The sequence below is a fragment of the Hemiscyllium ocellatum genome, chromosome 6 (genome assembly GCF_020745735.1).
Source record: "Hemiscyllium ocellatum isolate sHemOce1 chromosome 6, sHemOce1.pat.X.cur, whole genome shotgun sequence".
NCBI lineage: Eukaryota > Metazoa > Chordata > Chondrichthyes > Orectolobiformes > Hemiscylliidae > Hemiscyllium > Hemiscyllium ocellatum.
In genome coordinates this window covers 124,892,552-124,915,101 of record NC_083406.1, presented here as the reverse complement: position 1 = coordinate 124,915,101, position 22,550 = coordinate 124,892,552, and the positions used below count along the sequence as shown (strand labels likewise).

General features: G+C 45.6%; 1 protein-coding gene across 2 annotated transcripts in view; it reads right to left on the bottom strand.

The window, feature by feature from the left end:
* selenoj (selenoprotein J) overlaps positions 1–21,954 on the bottom strand; it is a 32,138-nt gene extending 10,184 nt beyond the window's left edge. For both annotated transcript variants that reach the window (XM_060826935.1, XM_060826937.1), the window contains exons 1-5: positions 21,793–21,954; positions 20,934–21,113; positions 9,786–9,976; positions 2,804–2,933; positions 1,779–1,946 (exon numbers count right to left, since the gene is read on the bottom strand). In XM_060826935.1, the coding sequence (XP_060682918.1) occupies positions 1,779–1,946; positions 2,804–2,933; positions 9,786–9,976; positions 20,934–21,113; positions 21,793–21,862 (739 nt within the window). In that variant the 5' untranslated portion in view covers positions 21,863–21,954. The remainder of the gene's footprint in view (positions 1–1,778; positions 1,947–2,803; positions 2,934–9,785; positions 9,977–20,933; positions 21,114–21,792) is intronic.
* Between the last annotated feature and the right edge of the window lie 596 nt (positions 21,955–22,550).

Below are 22,550 nucleotides of genomic sequence, written 5' to 3'. Positions count from 1 at the left end.
CACTTAAATTGTGCCCCAATTTAAGGGGGGTATAAAATGCGACATTTTGAAAATTGGTCAGAGAGCAACTGCCATTGAGAGAAACACTCATATAGAGCTAACATCTTGCTCTCAAAGAAATTAGAAACCCACTCTATCAAAGGGACATTTTCATGCTCTCAGTATAACGAAAGAAAATGACCCAGGGAGATCCTTATCCAGAAGAGCGAAGACACAGAGGACAACAGCAGCTGTGCGGTTTTGAAATTAAGTGAATGTAATTTTAATAAGTGTCTAATTGGAACAGCAATTGTTGTAGAGTTAGAGGTAGATGGTAAGCAGTTAAGAGAAAGGGGAACTTAGAGTTGTGAATAGTTGTTGTTTAATGTTCACTTTTAGAGTTAAGAAATAAATTGACGTTATTTTCTTTAAATAGTGAAATTTGGGAGTTCTCGGTCACTCATACTTTATAGAACATAGAACATAGAACATAGAAGGATACAGCGCAGTACAGGCCCTTCGGCCCTCGATGTTGCGCCGACCGAGTCCTACCTAACCTATACTAGCCCAATAACTTCCAAATGCCTATCCAATGCCTGCTTAAATGAACATAAAGAAGGAGAGTTCACCACAGATACGGGCAGGGCATTCCATGAACTCACAACCCGCTGTGTGAAGAATCTACCCCTAACATCTGTCCTATACCTACCACCCCTTAATTTAAAGCTATGCCCCCTAGTAACACCTGACTCCATTAGCGGTAAAAGGTTCTCAGTGTCGACCCTATCTAAACCCCTAATCATCTTATACACTTCTATCAGATCTCCCCTAAACCTTCTCTTCTCCAATGAGAACAGCCCCAAGTGCCTCAGCCTTTCCTCATACGATCTTCCTACCATTCCAGGCAACATCCTGGTAAACCTCCTCTGCACTCGTTCTAAAGCTTCCACATCCTTCCTATAGTATGGCGACCAAAACTGCACACAATACTCCAGATGAGGCCTCACCAGAGTCTTATACAACTGCAACATGACCTCAGGACTCCGGAACTCAATTCCTCTGCCAATAAAGCCCAGTACACCATATGCCTTCCTCACAGCACTATTTACCTGGGTGGCAACTTTCAGAGATCTGTGTACATAGACACCAAGATCCCTCTGCTCATCTACACTACCAAGTAGCCTACCATTAGCCCAGTAATCCATCATCTTGTTATTCCTACCAAAGTGAACGACTTCGCACTTAGCTACATTGAATTCCATTTGCCACATTTCCGCCCAGCTCTGCAACTTATCTATATCCCGCTAATAAATTACGAGTTTTCATTCGCTACAATGGTTTTCTGGTTGGATGGTAAAGTGACATTCTGATTGAAAACGATGAACTCTGACCTTTTCAGCACACTCCTCCATTTGGGTGAATATCATACTGCACCCCTCCCCAAATAACTCCTTCCTTACTCAGCCTCCTGCTGATCTGCCCACTCCCCCAGATCTGTCCACCTGGGTTCCCTCCTCCTCCTCCTTTTTATTTCAAAAAATACCAAAATATATATCCACATACAAGGACACTTAAGCAGTTTGGTCCTGAACAGTAGCATATGAAGAAAATAAACAAATATTGGAGTTTGACTCTATCCAATTATCACACCAAAGGCATTGCTTCCTTGTGCAAGATTACATTTATATATAACTGTGGCACTGGGAGATTCTGACAACGGAACAGACCCCCATTTAACTTCAGCAGGACGATGTCAGACAGTGGTCCTGTTTAACATCCCCCCATCCCCCGGGACGTACCACATGAGCTGCCGATTTGCTGCACCACCTCCCGGTGTGCCGTGGTGCGCTGTTGCAGAATCTCGGGTAACCTGTCGGCAATGACACTGAGCTCCAGCCGATTCTTCATCCGATCCAGAAACCCTTCCCTCGGGGGGTGCAGAATGAATTCCTCCAGAATGGCAGCAGCTGTGGAGGGTCAGACAGGGGTTAGATCCATGTTGTGGGACTGGGGTGGGGGAGTGGAGTGGAGGAGTCATACCTCCACTGGGAAACGGGGTCACATTCATATCCATGACTCCACCTTCTCCCTGTATCCCTTAATCCCATATTTGCCCATTTCACTTCCTCCCCACATTCCTGAATCAAATAGAAGGAAATCTGAATTTAGGAATTCAGTTTAAAGAATAAGTGAACAGTTTGAACATAACTGGCTGTGTACAATAGAGTGTCATTATTACTATTCATAGTCTTTGATTCTTTATTCAGCAAAATTCAGCTGATTTTAATGGTGGACATTGTGACTTTATTCTGTTAGTAAATCCACTGGTTTCATAGTTCCTAATAAAAAAATTAAACCTATTACTGGTTTCAACTGAAAACGTAACATCACTTTCTGCTTATATCCCTCATATTGGGAAAAGTGAATATGAGGTTCAATCTCTGGATTAAGATATTGGAAAGTCTGAAATAAGCAGCACATTTGGGCCTGTGACTATTAGCCAATAACAATCCAAGTTCCCCATTAATTTGGAAAAGCAGACATCTAGAGACAGTCCAAAGATGTGCAGGTTAGGTGAGTTGGCCACGCTAAATTGCCCATAGTGTTAGGTACATTAGTTAGGGGTAAATATAGGGGAATTGGTCTGGGTGGGTTGGTCTTCGGAGAGTCAGTGTGGACTTGTTGGGCCAAAGGGCCTGTTTCCACTCTGTAGGGAATCTAATCTAATCTACATCAGTGTGGAGCTCCTGAAACTTGATGGCACCTGCCTTGATGCAAGAAACGTGACTGAATAAGATTGGGCGAGCCCAGGACTGGCACCTACCTGCGATGCTGCATTGTACTGCCAGATTGTCATCCTGTGTGACTCGGACTACCTCCTCCACGTACTGGGGGAGTTTGGGGTCTCCAGCGTACAGAGCGACTATTGGTGCAACCTTCGCCACACCATCCATCTGTCAAACAAATACAGGAACACAGGAAGCATTGTTCTATATAACGGCTGGTCATCTACTTCAACACCATTTCCCATACTATCCCATAAAACCGTCTGATATAGGAGCAGGAGTAGGCCATTCAGCCCATCAGGTCTGCTCCACCATTCAAGAGATCACGGTTGACATGATAATCCTCAAGGATTAGAGTGGTGTTGGAAAAGCACAGCAGGTCAGGCAGCATCCAAGGAGCAGGAAAATTGATGTTTCAGGTAGGAGCCTTTCATCAGAAAGCAGGGAGATAATCCTCAACTCTACTTTTGAGCCTTTTTCTCATAACTCTTGATTCCCTACCTGTCTATCTCGACCTTGAATATACTTAATGACACAGCCCCGTCAGGTCACTGCAGTACATAAATCTACATGTTCACAACACTCTGACAGAGGGAAGTCCTCATCTCTGTCTTAATCCTGAAATGATGCCCTCTGGTCCCAGACTCTCCCACAAGGGAAACAACCTCTCCACATCTACCCTGCTGAGTCTCCACATAATCCTGTATGTTTCATTCTTCTGAATTTTAATGAGAACAGGCCCAGCCTACAAGCCTCTCCTCACAAGGCACTCCCTCCATACTTGGTATCAGCCCAGATGATCTTTTCTAGACTGTCTCCAAAGCCAGTGCAGCAGATAGTACCTTAGGGACCAGGAGTGTGTTGGTTGATCAAATATTCCAGTTAATCAATACGTCTATACAATCAATCAATGTAAAAACACACATCAAGCAAGAGAAACATAATGCAGGGGGTACACACATCACTGTTATATTTTTAACAGCATCAATCAATTAAATAATAATACAAGTTTATCTTAAATAAAACACACTGTCAGAGAGTCTTCTCACTTACACCCTCAACTGACTACTCAGTCATTGCAGTAGATCACACTATTTGAGAAGAAATTGACTTGAAATGGAATCAATTGTTGACATTTCCATGTTGCTATTGGATTTAACAACAAGTGTACTTACAATGAGGTAAATAAACCTACAACAATCAGATAGATTAATGCAGGAAACTCCACGGCATTTGAGGTAAAAAAAATTTTCCCCAGTTTATCAAGAGTGCTGGTTCACGAGGTGCAGGTTAAAACCAAGTTTGCTATATCTTAGATAAGGGGTACAGACTGTTCACAGTATTCCAGCTGTGGGCTGGCCAGTGCTTTCTATAGCTTTAGCAAAACTTTCATTTATTTATACTGCATCCCCTGTAAAATAAAAGGCCAACATTCCACTTGCTTTCTCTATTACACACTGAACTTAGATGCTAGATCTTTGATTCATAGACAAAGACTCCCAAATCCCTCTGTGGCTTTCTATAGTATTCCGCCATTTAAATAATATTCAGCTCCTCTATTCTTCCTGCCAAAGTGTAGATCTTACGTTTTCCCACGTTATATTCATAGAACGTAGAACATAGAAAAGTACAATATACCGGCCACTGCAGCGGACAGCAACTGACAACCGGAAGCGGCAGAGACAAGCCACTATAAATGTCGGAGGAAACATCACAGAAGCACTTCACAGGAGGCTCCCAAGCACTGAGGATGTCACCTAGACAGGGGAAGAAACGTTTGCAACACAAATTCCCAGCTCGGCGAACAGAACCACAACATAGAAAAGTACAGCACAGAACAGGCCCTTTGGCCCACGATGTTGTGCCGAGGTTTAATCCTAAAGTTAAATAAAATAACTCAACTCACTGCTATCCATGTGCATGTCCAGCATTCGCTTAAATGTCCCTAATGACTCTGCTTCCCCCACCACCACTGGCAACGCATTCCATCCATTCACAACTCTCTGTGTAAAGAACCTTCCTCTGATGTCTCCTTTATACCTTCCTCCTAATATCTTCAAGCTATGACCCCTCGTACCAGTCAATCCTGCCCTGGGGAAAAGTCTCTGGCTGTTGACTCTAGCTATGCCTCTCATTACCTTGTATACCTTGATCAGGTCTCCTCTCTTCCTCCTACTCTCCAGCGAGAAAAATCCAAGCTTAGTCAATCTCTCTTTGTAAGACAAGCCCTCCAGTCCAGGCAGCATCCTGGTAAACCTTCTTTGCACCCTCTCCAAAGCCTCTGTATCTTTCCTATAGTAGGGTGACCAGAACTGGACACAATATTCCAAGTGTGGTCACACCAAGGACTTGTAGAGCTAGAGCAAATCCTTGTGGCTCTTAAACTCGATCCCCCTGTTAATGAAAGCCAAAACACCATATGCTTTCTTAACAACCTTATCCACTTGGGTGGCAACTTTGAGGGATCTATGCACTTGAACACCAAGATCCCTATGTTCCTCCACACTGCCAAGAATCCTGTCTTTAATCCTATATTCAGCATTCAAGTTCGATCTTCCAAAATGCATCACTTCGCATTTATCCAGGTTGAACTCCATCTGCCATTTCTCAGCCCAGCTCTGCATCCTGTCTATGTCCCGCTGCAGCCTGCAATAACCCTTGATACTATCGATGGCACCTCCAACCTTTGTGTCATCTGCAAATTTACTAACCCACCCCTCAACCTCCTCATCCAAGTCATTTATAAAAACTACAAAGAGCAGAGGCCCAAGAACAGAGCCCTGTGGGACCCCACTTAACACTGACCTCCAGGCAGAATACTTTCCATCTACAACCACTTCTGTCAACCAGCCAATTCTGAATCCAGATAGCCAAATCTCCCTGTATCCCATACTGCCTGAATTTATCAATGAGCCTACCATGGGGAACCCTATCAAATACCTTGCTGAAGTCCATATACACCACATCCACTGCTCGACCTTCATCGCCCTGTCTCGTCACCTCCTCAAAGAACTCAATAAGATTTGTGAGGCATGACCTGCCCCTCACAAAGCCATGCTGACTGCCTTTAATCACGCTATATTTTGCCAAATAGTCATAAATCCTACCCCTCAGAATTCTTTCCAAAATCTTGCTGACCACAGACGTACGACTGACTGGCCTGTAATTGCCTGGGATTTCCTTATTCAATCTGCCATGTTTTACTGCCCACTCTCTTACCCTGTCTGTATCCCTCCAGTTTATGTGTGTCATCCTCACCATTTGCCTTCCCATCTATTTTCATATCATCCACAAACTTGGCGATAGTCCATTCACATTCCTCATCTAAGCCATTAATATATTGTAAATAATTGTGACCCCAGCACTACCGCACTCCATTAGTTATAGGCTGCCATCCTGAAAATGCCCCCATTATCGCAAATCTATCTTCTATTGGTTGGTCAATCCTCTGTCTGTGCTGATAAGCTTCCTCCAACACCACGGGCTCTTATTAACGAGCAGAGTGCATGTGCTTTCAAACTTCTCCTCCACAAATGGTGGGATTGTCCTGTGAAGAATTTTGTGTGTCTGAATGAGATAATCTTTCATTCTTCTAAACTCTAGATCCTAAAACTACCTCTCTGTTTTAGGAGCAATCTTTTTACACAGGAGCATTTGCCAAGATTTCTGCAAATCTGCTCCAAACTGAAAATAAACAGCATTTTTCCCCAAGCCCAAAAGAATTCAGAATCTTCGATCTGAGAGACAAATGTATGGCTCTGTTTATTTTGTTCCCTTGTAAACTATTCCAATGTAAACAAATTGTCATGATTTGCCAGAACTTATCTCTCTGTGATTTAAAATAAATCACCATGGCAACAGAACGATCTTACAAATTAATCATTAACCCCCTTCAGACACACAGAAGACCCATATGTTCAAAACTAAAAAATCCAAAATAAATGATATTTAAATATGTGGAAGTCATACACCTTACATCATCACAAGACATTTTGCTAGAACGGAAATTTAAGGGGACACACAATATGAGAGGAAGGTACTGATTGGTTGCCCTAGTGAATTCTGATTGGTAGAGGTGTTGCTGAAGCAAATGCGCCCATTAATTTGACGCTTGGCAATTAATGGCCAGGCTTTATGAAACATTACTCTGATGTTGACTTTAACTGGTCAGGGCATTGACTTGAGAAAGGACCCAGTAAACGGCTAACACCTCTTATCGAGGTAAAACAGCTTCAGTGCATGTACATGATCTTTCTGTCTGTAAGGGACAGGGCATGTGTGTTCATATTTGCAGCTTCCAATGCACTCAAGTTCATCACACTGTGAACCTGACTGACAATCCTGAACTGGCTGTCAGCATAATTCTATGTGTATTTAGCAAGTTTTGTCCAAATGCAGAATGACATCCAATGTTAGACACCATGTTGGATATACTCAAAACCTTGTTTATTGCAACCAGCTGAAGGAATGTGATGTTTGGCATGGTTTGCCAGTCTTTGGGATGTACAGGCAGCATACTTAGCATCACAATGGTTCATTCATCATGGCAATGCTTTGACCAATCACAGTCAAACTGTCTGGTTTAAATTAAAAAGAAACCTTGGCAGTTAACTATTGATCATAGAATCTCTACCATGTGGAAAAAGGCCATTTGGCCCAACAAGTCCACACTGACCCTCTGAAGTGTAACCCACCCAGACCAATTCCCCTACCCTATTACTCTACATTTACCCCTGACTAATGCACCAAACCTACACATCCCTGAACACTATGGGCAATTTACCATGCCAATCCATCTATCCTGCACATTTTGGGATTGTGGGAGGAAACTGGAGCATCCAGAGGAAACCCAGGCAGACACGGGAGAATGTGCAAATTCCACAGACAGTTGTCCAAGGCTGGGATTGAACCTGGGTCCCTGGCGCTGTGAGGTGGCAGTGCTAACCACTGAGCCACTGTGCCACCCAATCTTCATCGACCCGATAGGCATTTCCGTGGAGAATGTATCTCCATCTGAATTTGCTTGCCAACCAATCAGCATTGTCCATCCATACACAGTGTGATCTGTTTCTCTCCCTTTACACAGGTATTTCCAGTGAATGTCCTGATGCGGGTAAGGTGAAAAGCTTTGACAAACTGTGCATTTTCTCAGCAATATCCAAATTGTGTATCACAAAATGATGAAATGTTAATGACCTAGACTTTGCTATACAACACACAATTTCCAAACTTGTGGGTAACAAAACAGGTTGAAAAATTGGGAACTGTGAGGAGGATAGTGATCGATCCTGAGAGGTCAGAGGTAACCTGGGAGATTGGTGGGTATGTATCAGACTCAATGCAGATAAGTTTGAAGCAATTTGTCTTGGTCAGCAAGCATGGAGAGAATATACAAACAATGGGTATGATTCAAAAAGGTGTTGTTACTGAAGGTGGCAGGGCAGGTTGAGAATGTGGTTCAATAAAAAAAAATGATGAGAATGGTTTCAGGATTGAGGAGGATCAATTATGAGGATAGATTGTGGAAGGTGGAATTGTTCTCTTCGGGGAGGAGAAGGCTGAGAATATTTCTGATGGAGATTTTCAAAACCAGATAGGGGGCACATTGTTCCAGTGCGTGAACATTGGTTTGAGACAATGTAAAAAATCAGCAAAGTGACATTAGGGAATAAGTGGTGAATGGTTCGGGCAGAAATGTACTAACTTATGATTCAATTGAGGCTTTTAAAAGGGAAGCAGAGAATTATGTGAACAGCATGCATCTGCATTGGCCGCAGGGTAGTGGATGACGGAGTGACAGCAGGTGATTGGATCTTCAAAGAGAAGCTATAACAGATCAAATGGCCTCCTTTGGAATCCTCCTGTGAATCTACATTAAAACTTTGGGGAAGACTTCCTATCGTGAGCTGTGCTTTGACTGTGACCCAATGCAGTGCTGGTCTTTTTACTCAGCTGTAGAATTTTGGCATTGCAGACATTCTTGAATTAACCTGGACAAGATCACTTGGGGGGGCAGGGGGGTCTGTCCTGTCTCCCTCTCCTCTTTTCTCATATTCACTTTGATACAGCAGCCACATTCCTCGGCTATTTCTGAGAGCTGTTAGGAGCCAATCCCATTGCTGCAGTCACATGCAGGCAAACCAGGTCGACTTCCTTCCCTAAAGGATATTAGTAAACCATGAATGAGTCCCTCTCTCACTGCACCCCCCAGGTCATCTCCTCTGCACAGCCCCCACCCCACTCCGGCCTATCACCCTCACCTTGACCTCCTTCCACCTATCCCACCTCCATCGCCCCTCCCCCTAGTCCCTCCTCCCTACCTTTTATCTCAGCCTGCTTGGCTCTCTCTCTCTTATTCCTGATGAAGGGCTTATGCTCGAAACGTCGAATTCTCTATTCCTGAGATGCTGCCTAACCTGCTGTGCTTTGACCAGCAACACATTTGCAGCTGTGATCTCCAGCATCTGCAGACCTCATTTTTTACCCTAAACCATGAATAAATAAAGATAAAAATAAACAAAGAAGCTGCCACGACCACAATGGGCTCATTTTATCATTCACAAGCAAAAACAAATTGTTGGAAAAGCTCAGCAGGCCTGGCGGCGTCTGTGGAGGGAAATCAGAGTTAACCTTCGGATCGAGTGATCCTCAGTGGTCTGATCTGTGATCAGATCTGAGGAAGGGTCACTCAACCCAAAATGTTAACTCTGATTTCTCTCCACAAGTGCTGCTAGACTTACTGAGTTTTTCCAGCAATTTCTGTTTTTGTCTCTGATTTACAGCATCCATGGTTCCTTCAATTTTCCTTTTATCATTTCCGTTGCAACAGCCTGTAAATGTATAATGTTGAAAGGTTAAACACAAAGTTCATGTTCTCTTCTATACAGGTTCACAATTCACTGTAAGAAATCTACCACTGCAACTGATGGTGATATTTGTATGTGAACCATACCATGTTTTCAGAATAATAATTAGCTCAAATTTGAACAGAATGGAGCTTTCCGCGTGTCTATCATTTACCTGTGGATCTGTGGAGCTTCCTGTTTTTTCCTTTCTTGCTTCATACGCAGTCAGGAAAGCTTTAATAGAAGCATGTCGGTACCCTCCTGTCTGAACCTGGTCCTGCGTTTTCAGCTTTCCCTTCAGGTCATACTCAGAGTTTGGCCCAAAGGTTTTGTACAATTCTTGTCTGTACAGCTGCACATCAAAGCCTGCACAAAGGGAGGTCACAAAACAACAGAGTCATTTTTCAAATCATTCATCCACCTTTGTTTCTCAATGAGGTGTCATCACATTGCTCTCTCACTGGGCAAATGGGAGGTTCATCAAGTGTAGGAAATGAAGGGGACTGTAAGGCTTTCCAGCCTGTTCCACTGTTAAGCAAGATCATGAACAGGTTTTGGATTTTGGGTCGTGAACTCTACTTTGGACAGAAATAGGAGTTGACCCTCTGCACAATGTGAGGAACAATCACCCAGCAGTGATTATCTGCAAGCAGGGTTTCAATGCTGGGGGCATCAATAGGAGGCCCCGAAACTGAAAAGGAACCAGTTCAGGTTTGAGACCGAGTGTATGAGAAAGAGAACATAAGAGAGAGAGAGAGCACGGGAGAGAAGGAGAGAGAGAGAAAGCTTGACTTTGCAACTTGGGTTGTTTATAAAAGTTGTTGATAACAAAACATTAGGAAAGCATTAACAGGATTGGACAAAAGCAACAAATGTTATTGTAGAAGGTTGTGTTAGTAAATTTGCGGATGACACTAAAGATTGTGGAGTTGTGGATAGAGCTGAAGGATGTTGCAGGTTACAGAGAGACACAGATAAGCTGCAGAGCTGGGCTGAGAGGTAGCAAATAGAGTTTAACATGGAAAAGTGTGAGGTGATTCACTTTGGAAGGAGTAACAGGAATAAAGAGTAGTGGGCTAATGGTATGATTCTTGACAGTGTGGATGAGCAGAGAGATCTCAGTGTCCCATATACGTAGATCCCTGAAATTGACACCCAGGTTGTTAAGTAGGCATACGGTGTATAAGCTTTTATTGGTAGAGGGACTGAGTTTTGGAGCCACAAGGTCATGGTGCAGTTGCACAAAACTCTGGCGTGGCCAAACTTGGAGTATTGTGGACAGTTCGGGTCACCACATTATAAGGAGGATGTGGAAGCTTTAAAAAGGATTCAGAGGCAATTTACTAAAATATTGCCTGATATGGAGGGAAGGTCTTATGAGGAAAGGCTGAGGGACTTGAGGCTCTTTTCATTAGAGAAGAAAGTTGAGAGGTGACCTTAATTGACACATATAAGATAATCAGAGGGTTAGATAGGGTGGACAGTGAGAGCCATTTTCCTCAGATGGTGACAGCTAGCACAAGGGGGCATAGCTTTAAGTTGAGGGGTGATAGATATAGGACAAATTTCAGAGGTAATTTCTTTACTCAGAGAGTATAAGGGGTATGGAACGCCCTGCCTGCAACTTTAGTAGATTGGCCAACTTTAAGGGCATTTACATGGTCATTGGATAAACATATGGATGAGAATGGAATACTGTAGGACAGATGGGCTTCAGATTGGTTCCACAGGTTGGTGCAAGGCTGAAGGGCCTGTACTGCGATGTGATGTTCTATGTAAAAACAAACCATGAGCTAATGAGGCTTTTTGAGGATCAAACTAATAGAATAGATAAGCGAGATCCAGTGAATGTGATGTTTTCAGATTTTCACAGCTTTTGATAAGGTCCCTCAAAAGGGACTAGGGGCAAAAATAAAGCACGTGGGATTGGGGGTAAAATGTTGTCATGGTTTGAAAATTGGTTAACAGGCAGGAAACAGAGAGTGGGAACAAATGGTTCTTATTCCGAATGGCAGGCAGTGATTAGCAGGCAAATGTAAGGATCAGTGCTTCGCCCCGGCTATTCCTGATATAACCTGGATGAGGGAAGCAAATGCAAACTTTCCAAGTTTGCTGATGACACAAACCTGGGTAGATTGAGAATTGTGAGGAGGATGCGAGGAGGCCTCAAGGTGGTTTAGAGAAGGTTGAGTGAGTGGGCAAACAGATGACAGCTGCAGGGTAACATGGCAAAGTGCAAAGTGAGACACTTCATTGTGGAAAACAGAAAGGCAGAGTATTGTTTAAAAGGTGTTATATTGGTAAATGTGGATCTACAAAGAGAACTTGTACACCAGTCAGTCAAAGTAGAGAGGCGGGTGCAACAAGAGATATACGACATGGAAGTAGACCGGTCAGTCCAACTCGTGTAAAAAATGAGGTCTGCAGATGCTGGAGATCACAGCTGCAAATGTGTTGCTGGTCAAAGCACAGCAGGCCAGGCAGCATCTCAGGAATAGGGAATTCGACGTTTCCACAGCCACATCTCCTTCCTCAGCACCTGCCTAACACCTCCTCCCACCCTGCCCCCTGTAAAAACGCCATCCCATATTCCCAATTCCTTCGTCTCCGCCGCATCTGCTCCCAGGAGGACCAATTCCAACACCGCACAGCCCAGATGGCCTCCTTCTTCAAGGACCGCAGATTCCCCCCAGACGTGATCGACGATGCCCTCCACCGCATCTCCTCCACTTCCCGCTCCTCCGCCCTTGAGCCCCGCTCCTCCAACCGCCACCAAGACAGAACCCCACTGGTTCTCACCTACCACCCCACCAACCTCCGCATACAACGTATTATCCGCCGCCATTTCCGCCACCTCCAAACGGACCCCACCACCAAGGATATATTTCCCTCCCCTCCCCTATCAGCGTTCCGCAAGGACCACTCCCTTCGTGACTCCCTTGTCAGATCCACACCCCCCACCAACCCAACCTCCACCCCCGGCACCTTCCCCTGCAACCGCAGGAAATGTAAAACTTGCGCCCACACCTCCACACTCACTTCCCTCCAAGGCCCCAAGGGATCCTTCCATATCCGCCACAAGTTCACCTGTACCTCCACACACATCATCTATTGCATCCGCTGCACCCGATGTGGCCTCCTCTATATTGGTGAGACAGGCCGCTTACTTGCGGAACGCTTCAGAGAACACCTCTGGGCCGCCCGAACCAACCAACCCAATCACCCCGTGGCTCAACACTTTAACTCCCCCTCCCACTCCACCGAGGACATGCAGGTCCTTGGACTCCTCCACCGGCAGAACACAACTACACGACGGCTGGAGGAGGAGCGCCTCATCTTCCGCCTGGGAACCCTCCAACCACAAGGTATGAATTCAGATTTCTCCAGCTTCCTCATTTCCCCTCCCCCCACCTTGTCTCAGTCGGTTCCCTCAACTCAGCACCACCCTCCTAACCTGCAATCCTCTTCCTGACCTCTCCGCCCCCACCCCACTCCGGCCTATCACCCTCACCTTGACCTCCTTCCACCTATCCCACCTCCATCGCCCCTCCCCCTAGTCCCTCCTCCCTACCTTTTATCTCAGCCTGCTTGGCTCTCTCTCTCTTATTCCTGATGAAGGGCTTATGCTCGAAACGTCGAATTCTCTATTCCTGAGATGCTGCCTAACCTGCTGTGCTTTGACCAGCAACACATTTGCAGCGGTCAGTCCAACTCATCCATGCCGACCATAGAACATAGAATGTTACAGTATAGTACAGGCCCTTCAGCCCTCAATGCTGCGCCAACCTGGGAAATTAATCTGATGCCCATCTAACCTACACTGTTCCATTATTACCCATATGTATGCCTATGCTCATTTAAATGCCCTTAAAGTTGGTGAGTCTTCTACTGTTGCAGGCAGTGCAACAGTACGCCCTTACTACCTCTGACATCTGTCCTATATCTATCGCTCCTCAGTTTAAAGTTATATCTCCTCGCACTAGCCATCACCATCCAAGGAAAACGGCTCTCACTGTCCACCCTATCTAACCCTCTGTTGATTCTGTATGTCTCAATTAAATCACCTCTCAACCTTCTTCTCTCCAACAAAAACAGCCTCATATTCCTCAGTCTTTCCTCGTAAGACCTTCCCTCCAGACCAGGCAACACTCTAGTAAATCTCCTCTAAACATTTTCCAAGGCTTCCATATCCTTTCTATAATGAGGTAACCAGAACTATACACAATACTCCAAGTGTGGCCGCACCAGAGATTTGTACAGCTGCAGCATGACTTCTTGGTTCCGAAACTCAATCCGATAGGTAAAAACAAGGACTGCAGATGCTGGAAACCAGAGTCTAGATTAAAGTGGTGCTGGAAAAGCACAGCAGGTCAGGCAGCATCTGAGGAGCAGGAAAATCAACATTTTGGGATATCTCTCCACTCTGCAGGCACCCTGCCTCTATTCCTGATGAAGAGCTTTTGCCTGAAATGTCGATTTTCCTGCTCCTCGGATGCTGCCTGATCTACTGTGCTTTTCCAGCACCACTCTAATCTAAACTCCTGAAACTCAATCCCTCTACCTGTAAAAGGTAACACACTGTATGCCTTTTAACAACCCTGTCAACCTGGGTGGCAACTTTCAAGAATCTATGTTCATGGACACCAAGATCTCTCTGCTCATCTACACTGCCAAGAAACTTGCCATTTGCCCAGTGCTCCATTCATGTACCACCCTCTGTGTGAAAAGGTTGCCCGTAGGTCTCTTTTATATCTTTCCCCACTCACCCTAAACCTATGCCCTCTAGTTCTGGACTCCCTGACCCCAGGGAAAAGACTTTGTTTATTTATCCTATCCATGCGCCTGATGATTTTATAAACCTGGGTAAGGTTACCCCTCAGCCTCTGATGCTCCAGGGAAAACAGTCCCAGCCTGTTCAACCTCTCCCTGTAGCTCAGATCCTCCAACTCTGACAACGTTTTTGTAAACCTTTTCTGAACCCTTTCAGGTTTCACAATATCTTTCCGATAGGAAGGAGACCAGAATTGCACACAATATTCCAACAGTGGTCTAATCAATGCCCTGTACAGCTGCAACATGACCTCCCAACTCCTGTACTCAATACTCTGACCAATAAAGGAAAGCATACCAAACACCTTCTTCACTATCCTATCTACCTGTGACTCCACTTTCAAGGAGCTATGAACCTGCACTCCAAGGTCTCTTTGTTTAGCAACACTCCCTAGGACCTTACCATTAAGTGTATAAGTCCTGCTAAGATTTGCTTTCCCAAACTGCAGCACCTCGCGTTTATCTGAATTAAACTCCATCTGCCACTTCTCAGCCCACTGGCCCATCTGATCAAGATCCTGTTGTAATCTGAGATAACCTTCTTCGCTGTCTACCACACCTCCAATTTTAGTGTCATCTGCAAACTTACTAACTGTACCTCTTATGCTCCCATCCAAATCATTTATACAAAATGATGAAAAGGTAATGGACCCAGCACCGATCCTTGTGGCACTCCACTGGTCACAGGCATCCAGTCTGAAAAACAACCCTCCACCACCCTCTGACTTCTACCTTTGAGTCAGTTCTGTATCCAAATGACTAGTTCTCCCCATATTCCGTGAGATCTAACCTTGCTAATCAGTCTCCCATGGGGAACCTTGTCGAACGCCTTACTGAAGTCCATGCAGATCACATCCACCTCTCTGCCCTCATCAATCCTCTTTGTTACTTCCTCAAAAAACTCAATCAAGTTTGTGAGACATGGTTTGGAAAGGGTTGCCAGAGGAAGTGGTGGAGGCCGGTACAATCACAAAATTGAAATGACATCTGGATGGGTATTTGAATAGGAAGAGTTTGGAGGGACGGAAATGGGCCGGGTGCTGGCAGGTCGGGCTAAATTGGGTTGGGATATCTGGTCAGTACACTGGAACTACAATTCAGGTTCCCATTCCCCTGCTGCATTAGTTTAAACCCTCCTGAAGAGCATTAGCAAATTTCCCCTCCAGGATATTGGTACCCCTCTGGTTCAGGTGTAGACCATCCTCTTTGTAGAGGTCCCACCTACCCTAGAATGAGCCTCAATTATCCAGGTATCTGAAACCCTCCCTCCTGCACCATCCCTGTAACCCACGTAGTCAACTCCTCTCTGTCCTTATTCCTCGCTTCGTTAGCACGTGGCACAGGTAACAAACCAGAGATAACAACTCTATCTGTTCTAGTTCTAAGCTTCTACCCTAACTCCCTGATTTTCTGCCTTAAATCCCCATCTCTTTTCCTACCTATGTCGTTGATGTATATGTGGACCATGACTTGAGGCTGCTCCCCTCCCCCTCAAGGATCCTGAAAACACGATCAGAGACATCATGGACCCTGGCACCTGGGAGGCAACACACCAACTGTGAGTCTCTTTCGTTCCCACAGAACCTCCTATCTGTCCCTTTAACTACGGAGTCCCCATAACTAATGCTCTGCTCTCTTCCCCCTTCTCTCCTAAGTAACAGGGACAGACTCTGTGCCAGGGACCTGTGCCCCATGGCTTACCCCTAACAAGTTCCACCCTTAACAGTATCCAAAGTGGTATACTTGTTGTTGAGGGAAAGGCCACAGGGTGTACTGGCTTTCATTACAAGAGAATTTGAGTTCAGAAGTAGCAATACCATGCTGCAGTTATACAGGGTTTTGGTGAGACCATACCTGGAATATTGTGTGCAGCTTTGGTCTTGCTACAAAAATGATGAGGCATCAGTAGTCAGGGGTTTTAATTATCCGAGTATTAATTGAGATAACTGAAGTATGAAAGGAAATAAAGGAGCAGAATTCGTGAGGTGCATTCCAGAGATTATTTGTGGGTCAATATGAGCAAGTCCACCACGAGAGGGCTACATATCCCAGTCAGTTCAGAGCTGCCAGCAACATTAATCAAGAACTTACAATTATGTACAGTTGCCGGTAGTTAAAAGAATGATGCCTTTTTTAATATCAGTAATAGTAACACATGCGCCTATAGGGAGTTAATCAGAAACCAATCCACCCACCACTTTCCCGTGATGTCCTTTAGTTTTCTTTCTTGAATCGGTACCAACTTAGCACCCGAGTCTGGGTTACAGCTTATCCTCTGCTATTTGTTCTCACTGCTTTCTCAAAGCTAAAGAATAGACCTGGAATCTGCGGCTCTGATGTTCTGCCTGGAATGATAAGTCACTAACCACATGGTTCATCTGAAGTCTTGCAGACAGTTTTCCCAGGAAGTACAATCTTAAGGCGATATCAGGAAACGGCTGCAGACCCTGGAAACTGCAATGGCTACGAACCCTGACAACATTCCGGCAATACTACTGAAGACTTGTGCTCCAGAACGTGCCGCTCCCCCCATCCAAGCTGTTCCAGAACAGTTAGAAAATTGGGAACTACCTGACAATTTGGAAATTTGCCCAAGTATGTCCTGTACATAAAAAGCAGGACAAACCCAACCCGGTCAATTACCGCCCCATTAGTCTACTCTCGATTGTCAGAAAAGTGATGGAAGGGGTCATCAACAGGGTTATCAAGCAGCATCTGCTCAGCAATAACCTGATGCCCAGTTTGGGTTCTGCCAGGGTCACTCAGCTTCTGACCCCATTACAGCCTTGGGTTGAACACAGACAAACCTGGAGCTGAATTCCGGAGGGGGTGGGAGAGGGAAACCAACCATCAGTACTTGACATTCAATGGTGTTACCATCACTGAATCCCCGCTGCAAACATCCTGGGAGTTACCATCGACCAGAAACTCAACGAGACTCGCAGTGGCTACAAGGTCAGGTCAAAGGCTGGGAATATTGCGGTGAGTAACTCCCCTCCTGACTCCCCAAAGCCTGTCCACCACCTACAAGGCACCAATCAGGAGTGTGATGGAATACTCCTCACTTGCCTGGATGGGTGCAGCTCCAACAACACTCAAGAAGCTTGACACCATCCATGTCAAAGCACCATATCCACAAACATTCACTCCCTCCACCAGCGACAGTAGCAGCAGTGTATACTATCTCCAAAATAACTTTCTGAGGGAATAAAGAAATGTGGGCATGGCAGCTGAAAGCTCATCACGTCCTGGAGCAGAGTCTCTCAATCAAAGGCACTCAGTACTGAACAATGAGACATCAGAGATCAGAGCGCCCCATTTTGTTTCATACCCTGGTTATTAGCTGCTGACAACTCCAGGCCCCTCTCCCTGCAGCCTCCAACTTGTGGCACGGTGGCACAGTGGTTAGCACTGCTGCCTCACAGCGCCAGAGACCCGGGTTCAATTCCCAACTCAGGCGACTGACTGTGTGGAGTTTGCACGTTCTCCCCGTGTCTGCGTGGGTTTCCTCCGGGTGCTCCGGTTTCCTCCCACAGTCCAAAGATGGTGAATTGGCCATGCTAAATTGCCCGTAGTGTTAGGTAAAGAGTAAATGTAGGGGTATGGGTGGGTTGCGCTTCGGCGGGTCAGTGTGGACTTGTTGGGCCGAAGGGCCTGTTTCCACACTGCAATATAATGTAAAAAAAACCTTGTAATTCCCCCTTCCCACCCAGATGAGCTCACCACTTGTCTGATTGGCTTGTGATTATAGGGCTTTCCCAACTGGCATTGAGACCCCAAAACCTCAGGAAGATTCAGCCTCAGTCTCTCATTCACTTCCTCTGTCTCTCCCTCTCCTCTCGCTTTCTGCCTCTCTTTCTCTCTCTCCTCCCATCGTCTGGAGTTGGCACTCTTGCACCCTGTCTCTCTCTGCCTTTCCCCCCTATTGTGTGTACTTTGTCTCTCTCAATCACTATCGCTCTCTCGCTCTCTCACTTTCTTCCATGTGCTGTTTCCCTCGGTCCTGTTGCTGTCTCTGTCTTGCTTTCTCCCTTGCCCTTTACTCCCCCTCTATTTATCTCTTTCTTGTTTTACACAGAAACATGGAAACTCGGAGCAGGTCTTTGCAATTTGGTCCTTTAAGCCTGTTTCACTATTTAATATGATCACAGCTGATCCTCTGCCTCAATGGCATAGTCCTGGTTTATCCCCATAGTCCTTGATACCTTTATTATCTCGGGTGTAGGTTTGCTGGCTGAGCTGTAGGTTTGATATCCAGACGTTCCATTACCTGGCTAGGGAACATCATCAGTGGCGACCTCCAAGTGAAGCGAAGCTGTTGCCTCCTGCTTTCTATTTATATCTGTCTCCTGGATGGGGTTCCTGGGGTTTGTGGTGATGTCATTTCCTGTTCGTTTTCTGAGGGGTTGATAGATGGCATCTAGATCTGTGTGTTTGTTTATGGCATTGTGATTGGAGTGCCAGGCCTCTAGGAATTCTCTGGCATGTCTTTGCTTAGCCTGTTCCAGGATAGATGTGTTGTCCCAGTCAAAATGGTGGTTTTCTTCATCCGTGTGTAAGGCTACGAGGGAGAGAGGGTCGTGTCTTCTTGTGGCTAGCTGGTGTTTGTGTATCCTGGTGGCTAACTTTCTTCCTGTTTGTCCTACGTAGTGTTTGTGGCAGTCCTTGCAAGGAATTTTGTAGATGACGTTGGTTTTGTCCATGGGTTGTACTAGGTCTTTTAAGTTTGTTAGTTTTTGTTTGAGAGTGTTGGTGGGTTTGTGTGCTACTAGGATTCTGAGGGGTCTCAGTAGTCTGGCTGTCATTTCTGAAACTTCTTTGATGTACGGTAAGATGGTTAGGGTTTCTGGCTGTGTTTGGTCTGCTTGTCGTGGTTTGTTCTTGAGGAATCTGCGGACTGTATTTTTTGAGTATCCGTTCTTCTTGAATACGTTGTATAGGAGGTTCTCCTCTGTTTTCCGAAGTTCGTCTGCGCTGCAGTGTGTGGTGGCTCATTGGAATAGTGTTCTGATACAGCTTCGTTTGTGTGTGTTGGGATGGTTGCTGGTGTAGTTAAGTATTTGGTCAGTGTTTGTCGGTTTTCTGTATACACAGGTTTGTAATTCTCCGTTGTCCTTTCTTTCGACTGTGACATCCAGGAATGCGAGTTTGTTGTCGGTTTCTTCCTCCTTGGTGAACTTTATGCCTGTGATGGTGTTGTTGATGATGTTAAATGTTTCTTCTATCTTGTTTCGTTTTGTGATGACAAAGGTGTCATCTACGTAGTGGACCCAGATTTTTGATTTGATGTTTCGTAGGGCTATTTGTTCTAGTCTTTGCATTACCGCTTCTGCTATGAATCCTGATAGCGGAGATCCCATGGGTGTGTCGTTGGTTGGTTTGTAGATTATGTTGTTGAAGGTGAACCACAACGCCATAAACAAACACATAGATCTAGATACCATCTATCAATCCCTCAGAAAACGAACAGGAAATGACATCACCACAAACCCCATCCAGAACAAACATATAAATAGAAAGCAGGACACAACAGCTTCCCTTCACTTGGAGGTCGCCACTGATGATGTTCCCTAGCCAGGTAATGAAACGTCTGGATATCAAACCTACAGCTCAGTGAGCAAACCTACACCCTAAACCTTAACCTGAGCTACAAACCTTCACAAACCTTACCTTTATTATCTAAAAAGCAAACTATCTCTTTCTTGAATATATTTCAGTGACCTGTTTTCCACAATCCTCTGTGGTACAGAATTTCACACCTTCACTACCTTTGAGTGAACAAATGTTTCCTCATCTCAATCCAAAGTGGCCGATCCAGTATCCTGAGACTGGGTCCCATGTTTCCAGACTCCACAGCTGGGGAAACCACCCTCCAAGTTCTTATTTTGACCATTAAAATGAAACAAACAACAATGGCTGCTGGCAATCTGAAACAAACAAAAACAAACTGCTGGAGAAACTCAGCAGGTCTAGCAGTATCTAAGGAGAGAGAGAGAGCAGAGGATAGGTTTTGAGTACAGTGACTTTTCTTCAGAACTCCACTCAGGCCTGTACAGTCCTGTGAGACTTTCAATCGGATTCCTTCTCATCCTTCTAAACCCTCGTGAATATAGGCCCAGTCAAACCAATCTCTCCTGATGGGACAGTCCTGCCATCCCCGGTATCATCCTAGTTATAGAGAGAACATGTACTTGGGAGACTCCTGGACTTGACTTGCCTGGTCCTTCTAGACTGTCTGATAGGCACCAATTCCCTCTCTCTCTGAATTGTTATAAATCCCTGGACAGTGACAATGTCTCCAAACATATGACCTGCACAGCTCTCAACCACAGTGGCTCCAGCCTCTGCCCAAGTTCTGAAACTCAAACGGCCAACATGCCCTGCATGAATACTTACCCAGGAACGTCCTGGAGTTCCTCACATTCTACAGGATGGCCCTGCCACACAGATTGGACACAAACCCCCATTCAATCTTCTGGAATGTTCCACTCACCTTTCCCTGCCACCAGGGCCTTCAGCAAGGCGAGGGTCTGATCCCCATAACCGCTCTGAGCTCCAGTCGGCTGACGGTAAAATGGACCCTGACCAGGATCGACAAATTCTGGTGTGCCCTCGCGGCCCTTCAGAATCTGATCCAAACGCTTGACGTCATAGATCCAATGCAATGGCTGCCCTGGGGAAGGGGAGAAATGAACAGAACATAACTCAGTGACATCAGTTTCATATTCTCATCATTCAGAACTCCAGTGAGTGAGGGAGACAGAATGAAATAATAGGGTTATGCCATTAGAAAGAGGATCAGCTATGGTCATATTAAATAGTGGAACAGGCTTAAAGGACCAAATTGCATACTCCGGCTCTGAGTTTCTATGTAAAGCAGGAGAGCAATAAATAGAGGGGGAGCTAAAGGTAAGAGAGAAAGCAAGACAGAGACAGCAACAGGACAGAGTGAAACAGCAGATGAAAGAAAGTGAGAGAGACAGAGTGCATGAGTGACAGTGATTGAGATGGAGACCAGAGAGAAGGGGTAAAGAGGAGAAGAAATGAAGAGAGACAGCTAGTTTTAAATTAATTCAAGTATGTGGGCGTCACTGTCTGGGCCCAGCATGTATTGCCCATCCCTAGTTGCCCTTTGAGAAGGTGAGGGTGAACTGCCTCCATGAACCGCTGCAGACCATGTGCTGTAGGTACACCCACAATATCCTTAGGGAGGGCTGAAGGGAAGGGAGAAGAGAGGGGAGGGGAGAGAGAGAGATCAGGGGAGGAGGGGAGGGCTGAGGAGTGGGGAGAGGGAAGGGGAAGGGGGAGGGGTGGGGAGGCAGTGACTTCCTGCTTGTTCTGATCCTCCTCACCAGCTGCGTCAGCCACAAGGGATCCAACCACTGCTCCCACTGCTCGCTCCTGTACTGAAAGGTCTGTCATCTTTATGATCAGGCACTGAGAACAGAAAAGGAAACAAGTTCCAGCAAGTTGTCCACTTGATGCAGGCTGTGTTCTCTCTCTCTATTCCTAACTTCCTGGTTCCACCCAAAAGCTTCATTGAGCTGGCTTCTGGATCCTCCCCCATCCCGTTCCTGTGTACACAGGGGAAAATCACGCACTGAGTTATTGTCTGAACACACACTGCCATCCACTGGCTGCTCAGGGACAATTGTGTCAAACAGGCTGTCACCCTGCATTCTCCCTCCTCCTGTCTCCAGAAGATCATCAAAAATAGGAACAGGAGGAGACCATTTGGCCCTTTGAGCCTACTCCACCATTCAATAGGATCCCGGCTGATCCAACACTCTTCATGTCTGCTTTCCTGCCCTTTCCCAGTAAGCCTCGATTCCCCGACTGATCAAAAATCTATCTCAGCCTTAAATATACACAAGGGAAACATTGTCTCACTGGTCTTTAGCAAGGTCTTTGTCAAGGTTCTGCATGGAAGATTGATTCATAAGGTTAGATCAAATAGAATCCAGGGAGAGCTAGCCAATTGGATACAACATTGGTTTATGACCACAATTTCCCTTCCCACGTGGTTAAAGATGCCCTCCAACGCATTTCGTCCACATCTCGCACCTCCGCCCTCAGACCCCACCCCTCCAACCGTAACAAAGACAGAACG